The sequence below is a fragment of the Pinus tabuliformis genome, chromosome 1_2 (assembly GCF_031772625.1).
Source record: "Pinus tabuliformis cultivar Carrire ecotype Pingquan chromosome 1_2, CPIR1, whole genome shotgun sequence".
Lineage (NCBI taxonomy): Eukaryota > Viridiplantae > Streptophyta > Pinopsida > Pinales > Pinaceae > Pinus > Pinus tabuliformis.
This window is the reverse complement of record NC_142298.1, coordinates 29,665,181-29,675,354: the sequence shown is the minus strand read 5'-3', so window position 1 is coordinate 29,675,354 and position 10,174 is coordinate 29,665,181. Positions and strand designations below refer to the sequence as shown.

Sequence of the window (10,174 nt, the reverse complement as noted above, 5' to 3'; positions counted from 1 at the left end):
CTATCTTCCTTCATTCCCAGGAAATGGAATAAAAAAAACAGGCAATAAACTGGACGAAGAGAATCTGTCATTTTAGAAGTTATTACCTCTACTTTTTTCTTCTTATAGTGAGGAAAGAGGTCTCACCATGTGGAGAAGAGTGAGGAAATAAATTAATTTGATACTGCTACTGCAATTGGTGATTTGTAGATATTTTGTTCATGTAACATGATGTAAAACATGTCTCTTTAGTTTTTGAAAGTATGTTAGTGTCTATGTGTATTATGTGTGGCTGCTAGCATAAATGGGGCAATTATATGAGAGAATAAAGGAGAGGAAACAAAAAGGAAGGCCAACCAGTTATATGGGATCATAAGTTTTAAATATATGCATAAAACATGCCGAACATATTCACCTCCATTTATAATGACTTCACTGTGCTTTACTTGATGCATGTACCTTGCTCCTCTTCTTGTAGATTTTGAGGCTTAGCAGTTCTCTCTTTGTAAAACTCAAAAGACAATTCTCGTTTATTAAAGACAGATAAAATTAAGATGACAAAATCCAACATTAAATGATACACTAATAAATAATTTCATTCATTGTCATTTTAATTAAAATGGTTGAAAAACATCATAGAAAAAAGGATGGATCCAATATTATGAAATTCCAGAGATAAAGGTACTTCTTAATACAACCAGGAACTAAAACTCCTACATATTTCCACTTAGAGCCAATGCTACAAATTTTTTGTCATTTAGAGTGATGTAAAAACTCCTTTCATACTTCCAAGTAGCGGCAACAATGAAGCTCCACCAACTTCCACTAGCCCAACCTTGCACAAGCTTTCAAACTATTAAACTACACCACAAAAATCACACCCAATTTTAAGAAGTCATTGCTCAATAATTTCACTGAGATATCTAATATTAGATAATCCACTTAGGATATTACTCTTTTTGAAATATATATTCATTGAATTTCAACATGAAGGGCATGCTTGGTATCACCAACATGAAGAAGGTTATAACCCAAAAGCAATTTATTCACACTACTCCCATCCACAATACTCAAATATTTTCACACATCAATGCTAAAATGCACACTTTTTGTGCCTCCTGCACCAACGTGGACCTTTTTGAAGCTCATCATGCACTTTTATGAAGTTCCCTGAATAGAAATAGGACACGCAAATAGGAGCACAACATTATCCCCATCTTTGTTGCCAGTATTATGCATGTTTGCATGGAGGTCAAAGAGCAATCCTTGCCACTTGGTGTTCTCCACGTTGACCAAAATGGAGGAGTTGTTTATTCGATGGCATGGCTTAAGTAGTATTTCATGAAGGGACAATGAAACCAATTTTGGTGCGTATACAAAAGAATGAGAGAATTTTGTATAACTCAATCCATAGTGAAATGGTTACACTCATTTCCCTATGTAAAATATGTAAGTTCGACATAGGTAACCAGTTGCAGGATTATGACCCATGTTCATGTTTGCCATGGATACTTTTATCGTAAATTCTTCAAGATACCATGTTACAGGAGATCTCCCACCTGTGTAAAATTCAAGAAAGAATTTGACCGTTTAGTCATGCTAACATTTATGACATTGATTACAATTTTTTCATAGAATTCGTTGTAAGAAAATTGAAATTGAAATATCTTCGAATTTGATAGTTCCAGGGAAAAAATATATTTGAGGTTAAGATGAATATATGGATTTGATGTTAAGATGAATATGTTCTAGTATATAAACATGAATATAGGCATGTCAATATACTTGGGTTGTGCTGACCAAAAATTATGTCAGCCAATTCATCCTTGGGATTGGCCCAAATATCCCACCTAGAAAATGTTGCATATATTCAGATTATCTCGGAAAACGAAATCTCTATTGGTCTCCCTGAAATTACTACTAATATCATTGTTCCTCTTTCTACATCTGATTTGTCTAATACCAGTTGTTCTTTTTGTCCAGGAAATAATAAACTCACATTAGTAAGCCCCTCTTCTTCTACTGTTTTGTCTGATCCAACAATAATACCTAGATAAGTAAATGGATAATAATTCCTAAAATACCATCCCTATCCTATAAATTTTCATCCATGTACAACATAAGGGTGGTCTTTTGGAGACTAATCATCCCCTCATGTTGTTACTTTGAATCTAAGAGATTCATCCTCTTCATGCATTAGGGTGACATTGAGGTTTGCTTTGCGACAAGGAATGACAAGTCAACTTGGGGAGATCTCTACAAGATCATCTAGTATTCTTGGTTGAAAACTCTCATATTCACATTAATAGAAATAGTATACTATTTTCCTATATGTGTTATGTTACTTTTAGATTCATGTATTTCAAAGCCTTGTTGATCCATTGAATAGAGTAATTGAATAATGCTACATAGATGTTGTAGATCTTTGGCTTGTGTTGATTTTATGTGCAGGTTCTAATTATAGCAATTAGAGCTACAATTGGAACTTACAAGCCAAGAGGAAAATAAAGCGTGCGATAGATTCCAAGTAAGCCTCTTTCCATTCTTCAATTTCTCTAAGAGAAACTTTATATTATTTGATTTCTGTTGTTCTAGACCAGTCCACTAGGTCTAGGGAAGATACTTCTGTTTGTAGTCATAAATTCTACATAACACATGGTAATGGCCAAAATTCTCCTAATTGTCTCACAGTGATGGACAAATATAAAAAATGGATTGGAAAACTAATCTCTTTATTTCTCTATGCCCAGGAAGGGCCAGAGGCCCTTACGGGCTCTGAAGCTCTGATACCAAGATAAAATAGCACACAGCAATATATTCTATATTATGAATGAGGAAATTGCACACATATTTATACAAGTAATAGTCTCAAGATAGGAATTATATCTTAGACGTACAGTAGTGTGGTCGAGAGATTCTCTCAACCACACACTAAACTAGGAGAAACTAAATTCATATTATGTAGGAACAAACTCCTCAAATGGAGAATTACAACCATAGACAAGTAGGAATTAATTATTTCTAACTTATATTTCAGCCCTAGGGACCTAATGAACAATAAAAAACTTCTTAATTGATTTGGCTACCTTCATTAACTATTGTGTGGATTATAGCTTTCATTTCTTGGTTCATGACCAATGGTTTCTGTTGTTTTCAACCTTGTAAGTGTTTGAATACCTTGTGTGGCCCAAGTTTATTGAAGCCAGTAATGGCTTACTGGTTTATTTTCACTTCAATGTTTGGATTGACCTCTGCATTTAAAGAACTATTCACTCCATAGAGTAACTATAATAATTTATACTAGGGCGATATTGTTCAAACTAGCTTCCTTATTCCATTTTCCATGCAACGAAATGGGTTGCGGCTTTTCTGTCATTATCCTTTATATTTCACATTTCTTTTGTAATATACATGGATATATAAACCAATTCGTTTTAATTGTCTTTCGTGTTTTCATCATTATTATAATCTTAGCTTTCGGTGGTTGCAATAACCTCCGCATTAATGTATTTTCAAGTACAATATTCAGATATTTATCTTACTCCTTTTGAATAATATTTAGATCTTAAAATTTATTATTAATCTTGCAATTATAACAAAAAGTTCTAAACTATTAAGCATAATAACTCTCTTAAGTTATAGTGGAGGTTGATATTCACTACTACATGTAGGGGGGTTTTAAGACAATATTTGAGTCAATTGTCTTAACTTGAGACAAAAAGAAACTTAAATATTGTCTTAAATATTGTCTCTAAGCGGGTGTCTCAAAATATAATGTCTCAAAAATTTGTCTCTATAAAGACAATATAGAACACATATTATTATTGTCTCTATAAAGACAATTTGATTTGTCTCTCTAGAGACAATTTCATTTGTGTCTCTTTAGAGACAATTAAATTTTTGTCCTTTTAGAGACAATTCCATAATTCAAACTATTGTCTCTCTAGAGTCAATATAAAAAATTATTTAAAAAAAAATAAATGTCCATAATTCGAACTATTGTCTCTCTAGAGACAATATAAAAAATTATTTAAAAAAAATAAATGTCCATAATTAAAACTATTGTCTCTCTAGAGACAATATAAAAAATTATTTAAAAAAAAATAAATAAAATCATTTTGAATGTCTACTGGCCCGTATCGTTCTCCCATGGAACAGATTAGTAAGATAATAAGCAGGAATCTTCCACACAATACATAAATATAATTTCAGTTCCCCATTAATGATCTTTAAAGGGGGAGTATAAAACAAGGGTGAGAATATTTGCAAATCTATTCCAAACATTAAAATTCAAGCTAGAGTTGGGACTTACATTTCTAATACAATTTTGCAATTTACAAAGACTTAAATTTTAGTAAACAAAGAATGTGTGCTAAAAAAAATTAAATTAGAATTTAAAAATATTATGCTAAATTTGAACTTAGGTTGATTATAAATTTTAACAAGAAACAAGGTTATTAGTTAATTTTGATCTATAACGATTAAATACAAAGAAATTGTTAAAATTAACCAAAGAAAAGATCTTTATGACGGGAATATGCTTTTATATAATGATCGACATACTTACCTAATGACTATCTGCAATATGACCGTATAAAGCCTATCGTGGAAACAGGAGTTTAAGCCAAATCTCCACTGCAATCATCATTGTGATCCTATTGTTAACTGTGCAGGTTCAAAGTCTCTACTGATATTATAATTTATTATAATTAAAAATAAAAGTGGCTTACGCATGTCCACGAAAGGAAAGCAAGCTTGAAAGCATTCTGCAGGAACCATCAAGCCTTTATGTCATTTTCATAAATACAATAGACACAATTAAGGAAATAAAATTTACAATGCAATTATTTTGATACCTGGAACAGAGTGAAATGGATCAAGAATATAATAAGTTCAGGGCGATCAAACCAAAACAACTTATTGGTTGGTTGCACCACTGGAATTCCTTTAACTACAGAATTTCTCCCTTGAATTGCTAAGGTCATTTCTAATTTTATAAATTGTAGCTTCACTCCAACTATCAAAACTATCTGCACAAGTAATGCAGCAATAAACACGCAGAAGTCAATAGTTGACAACTTTTCTATATCATTAACTTATATCATTAGTAATTATACTTCCGAACATTTACAGGGACTTACAGCTAAGGGAACAAAGGAGAACCAAAAGTATGAATGCCAATCTGCTCACCCAGTAATGCAGCCAGTGAAAGAAACAATGTCAGATTCGTTAGTAACAGAAAGAAAACTAAACATTGGAGTAAGACAGAGAGTTGTGAAGTCTTACTATGCAAGTGGATAAGAAAAAATCCCATGGAAAAATTCCATAGGGGAACACTGCAGATAACGCAATAACTGTTGTAGTGTTAGATAAAAAGCAAGGGGAGGTTTTCCAGAGAAACAAAACAAAAGGAGGACTAAGAAGCGTTGTAGAAGGAATATCAATTATTATTGCTAGAGACCAAAGTTTTTACGCACAAAAAGTTAATAGAACTTGATTCCAATCACCCTCTTGAAGTCGTCATCCAATGATCTCTTTATATATTTATGAAAATCAAACTTCTTGTTATTTGCAGAGAGATGGGCCAATACAGTACCAAGGAATAAACTTCACAAGGCAAATCAGATAAATCACGTGAATGAAATGGTTGTTTACATAACCAAGTTGAAATCTAAATGAAGGTTTCAAGTTATGGAGACATACAATGATGAAGCCATGCCGCAATGTTAGGTAATCAACTTTCCTTATTGACCAAAAGAATTCTCTGAGGAAGAAAACCTGCAATGAGTATTAATATTACATGTAAAATGGATTCAAGCAAGATAAATCCCTTGAAAATTTGGAGTATGAATTACTTACCACCGATTTAATAATGGGTGTTCTGCTCCAGAAATTCATATGACACGTTACAAATGTAGTTTGTTGGGTTAACCTGAACCTTGAAGGATCTGCATGAAACAAACAACAAGCACATAGATGCTTGTACTTGAGAAAAATATTTCTAAAATTTCTCAAAGCCTTATCCAATCGTAAATATTCTTGATGTTTGAACCTAAAATCATTTCACAGATGTCCCCGTTGAAATTTGCAGATTCGTAACCTAGGTTAGGTTCCATTTTTCAAACATGACAGACTGCGAGACGAGGCCATTTATAGAAGAAAATTGAAAAGAACTCACCATGTGAACATGTATAATCCATTGTTACTATATCCTTTTCCCATGCTTTCCAACGCCTCATCTATGACAAAAAATGACTTGTATTTTGAGTTAAAGATGTTTTGAACGCATGAAGATATGAAAGCAAATTCAAACCAAGAAAAAATTTAAATTGAAAGACATGGGAGAAGATCAGTTATTTCCCATGGAACTTACTTTTGCTCTTGGTAGGGCGATTGTTAGGACACTATATAACGCATGGACAATTTCCAACATAAATATGAAGTAGTGGAGCTGGTTCACGCCAGTGAGGGAGACCAGAGGATACTTACCCTTCAATCAAGAGGGAATGAATAATTGTCAAAATATCATAAATATCTTGAACCATATCAAACGGACTAACACGATCTAAGTAACATCTAATAGCATTGGGTAATTCGAATACACAACATAGAGTTTGGTGTCCACCTTAGAACAATGATTGATAGCAGGAGCCATTGATTATTCCTTTTGACATGGAAGCATACTATAAGCCATTCCTTTCGGTATACAAATCTTAGAAATGGGCTTCTCTCCAATGGTCATTAGAAATGAGATGAATCCAATAAGCATCAGTTCTGCAATCCAAAAAAGACCATTTAAAATGTATTATGTCATGTGATGCAATCTCATTCCGAAATTCTGAGAGTTGCTAAAAGATAGACTTGCTACAACGATCTGAATACTTCTTATGAACAACTCTCAGCTTATTTCCTCCCGCATTTAGGTGAAAATCAACCATGAAATACGCACATTCCCTGGAACAATGCACATAAATGTTATTACCTCAATACAAAGTTAACAAAATGTGTGTATGCCTCGAGATGCTTAGTATGTGCGTTAGTATTAGATAAAGATTCAATTCAGACAGGGTGTTAGTAGCTGAGTTCCAACATATAGTTGATCAAGACATAATGTTCTGGCTGTAGCTGATCAACAATGCTTGCCTGTAATTGATGAAGAAATCTAAAATGTCCAGGAGTAGGATTTCTTTAGAAGGGTAAAATCACTAAAGCATGATGCTTTAAAAATTTTAAGGCTTACTTTAGGTCTGCTTCAGAGTAGTCTGTATGAAGGGTAAGTGTTTAGTTCCAACATGGATCCTTCCTCAAAGTGCATCGAGCAATGTAGACAACAGTAGCAGCAAGCTTTGATGGACTGTAGATAGTCCATGCACTTTATGGACATATCTTGCCATGCCAAGCACTTAATGTCCAAGAGGCTTATAAAGGGATAAGAGGCAAAAAGAGAAAACATGCATATTCAACAATAAAATAATAGAACGAACGTGAAGTGAAATACAACCAAACCAAATAGCCTCCACTTCAAATATAAGTAGACAATACTGGCATCCATTGTATGATTGCAAACAACATAAATGTTTTCATGTCATTGTCAATCAAATTGAATGTAGGCTAATAGCATCATGCTTTGAATTCCCCGAGACTTTAACCAAATATTTTTGTTGAATTTACAATTTCTTTCATCCAATTTACAATTTCTTTCATCCATTAGGACATCAGAACATGCTGGAATAAGAACATAGGACATACTATTCATGTTCTTGAATATAACTTTAACACCATGTATAATCATAATTCCACAAGGCTTGGTAAGCCATAAGAGGCACTATTTCTATACAGTTAAAAAGTGGCCATAAAAATATTTGACACAAGTTAGCAAGACTGATGGTCCAAATGCACAATTATTTTTCCAAATCAGAAAATACACATCTTTTGGGATGCACACTACTGGAAATCTAGAAATATTCACATTAATTTAGGTGAAGAGAGCAATTCTCCTAGTTAAGCAGATAACTAACTCTCAAAATTCTTCTCTAGCATCTCTGTCACTGTCTGTAAAATTTGAGAATTGTCGTCAGTAATACTTCCTTGTGTCCAGCGTTTTAACATCTCTAAGGCTGCTTTTGGCTGATCCATTGGGACCATATGACCTGCATCATGAACCTGGTGCAACAAAATAGAAGATTCTGTAAGGAAGAAATTATCTACTTGTACAACGAAATCAAATATGATCATCGAGTGCCTTTTACCTTGAGAAAATTGAGTGTTCCATAACTGGTTATTAAACCTGCTTCCTTATCGTCTACAAGGAAGGGTCTTGTAGGTGCCTTCTTGAAATTCTCACTTCCAGACCAATCCATGGAATTCACCCATATTGAATTGCCTGAAAGACACATAATTTGAACAATTAACTTTTCAATTTTGAAGATTAGACTGACAAACCTGAAAAAAACCACTGCAAATAAGTTAATAACAGACTTAACACCTAAATCATAAAGTCATTGTCCAAAAAAAAAATATGTTATATGTATACAGTATCATTACCTAACCAATTGCGAATGAGATCATATTCTCCTGCATAAACTAGCAACTTAACACCATCCTCCAAGAGTGTTGGAATGCCAACTTCCATATTCCGCATCCAGTCAATAAGCATAGCTTCATAAACCAAGGGGCTACAAGAGACAAATTTTCGGCTGCCAACCCCCAGGGCATCCCTAACGGAACCCTGGCTTAAGTAATTCTCCATATTTTAAAAATCATAGCACAGGCCACCATTGCACTCCTTCTGAACATCATAGAACTACAAAATATAAAACAAAATAATTAAAACTAATATTGTAAGATATATAAAACAACGATGACAAACTACATTTTAAGATACAAAATGCTGATAAAATAAACATAATGTTTGCTTGTCCAGTATTTAGAATTCAAGTCTTACATTGATATTCCCAGCTAATGCCATAATGGAATTGAAACTTGAGGTGCACACCAAGTATGATCCAAAGCATGTGGCAGTCCCTTTGGTACCTGGCAAGTTATCGCACCAGCTATAATCAGAACCTACATTAAGAACCTTCGATAAAGGATCCAGCATAAGATCAGCCATAACCAATTACTTAAAACACTTCACAAATGGTAATTAAGGATCATAAAGCAAACAACATTTAGCCATCAAGCTCCTCGCAATTTAAAACATAGTAACAAGATTCAATAAAATATAATTCAGTAAACAAAGTATACATCTCATAAATATGAAAATATGCATTTTGTTCCAAATTTTAATAGGATTTCAGCCCCATGAAAAAATATTCCTTGAAATTTGATGACTAGTTTATATTTATAGGTGTCTATTTCTGAGATTTTTGGGTTGTTTTTTATGGATTAAATGTCTACAAGTATCAAATACATGAGATATATTATCAAAAATGATAAAAAGTGGACCATACTACAAAATGTTTGTAAAAACACACAATAAACAAGAATGAACTAACTAGAGGAGGGAAAATCATCACCTATGCACAATATTTTGAGATCCAGATAAGCCTTCACTACTGTTATGGAAAACGCTTGCACAAACAACTTAAAAAATACATTGAATATTTCAAAAACTACATCAAAAAACAAGCCTTCCATAGCGGATAAGTGTTCAAAGCCCTTAACACAAATTTTATGGATTGTACTTGCTCATTATGTTTTGAAGCAAACACAGTTCAACGAAGAAGAATGCTAGATTTTCCATTTGAATAATAGATAGTACGACTTGTCAGTACAACAGGGTATTATTAGGAATACAATAAAGAAAATTAATTAAAAACATGAATGCTAGATTTTATGAGGCATTTTCGAAAGTAGATTTGATCAATGCCACACAGGCTGCTTTCAACAATATAAAAAGTGGTGTCATTCAAAACTTTACCACTTTGTTGGAATCAGATGCCTTTAGAAACCTGAGGAGGAATACATATGGCCGAGTGGGAACTGTAAGGTTCAAGTTCAGTTTCTTTAATATCGTAGATTCCTGCGAAGAGTTATTATCAATTGATCAGTCAATCTGAATGTTTGGAGACTATGTTGCAATCAATGACAAAGAATTATCAGTTAGAGCTAATTACCATGGCCACTATCTGTTCTGACATGCATTCATTTGGAAAGATGCGGACGAAGTCATTGACCTGTAGCCAAGTATAAA

The 10,174-nt window shown here is 33.3% G+C and overlaps 1 protein-coding gene across 1 annotated transcript; it reads right to left on the bottom strand.

Moving 5' to 3' along the window:
• Positions 1-7,786: 7,786 nt before the first annotated feature.
• LOC149204231 (serine carboxypeptidase-like) lies at positions 7,787-8,776 on the bottom strand. The gene is made up of 3 exons (XM_089393247.1): positions 8,524-8,776; positions 8,229-8,362; positions 7,787-8,142 (listed from the first exon to the last, which is right to left on the bottom strand). The coding sequence occupies exons 1-3, from the start codon at positions 8,726-8,728 to the stop codon at positions 7,993-7,995; spliced, it is 489 nt and encodes a 162-aa protein (XP_089249373.1). The 5' UTR covers positions 8,729-8,776; the 3' UTR covers positions 7,787-7,992.
• Between the last annotated feature and the right edge of the window lie 1,398 nt (positions 8,777-10,174).

Bases quoted from the DNA above. Each gene is read 5' to 3' on its own strand.
- LOC149204231 (XM_089393247.1), bottom strand. From the start codon at position 8,728: ATGGAGAATTACTTAAGCCAGGGTTCCGTTAGGGATGCCCTGGGGGTT. The intron at 8,363-8,523 runs GTAATGATACTG...TGTGTCTTTCAG, and splicing joins TCTCATTCGCAATTGGTTAG to GCAATTCAATATGGGTGAAT. The intron at 8,143-8,228 runs GTAAAAGGCACT...TTGTTGCACCAG, and splicing joins GAACACTCAATTTTCTCAAG to GTTCATGATGCAGGTCATAT.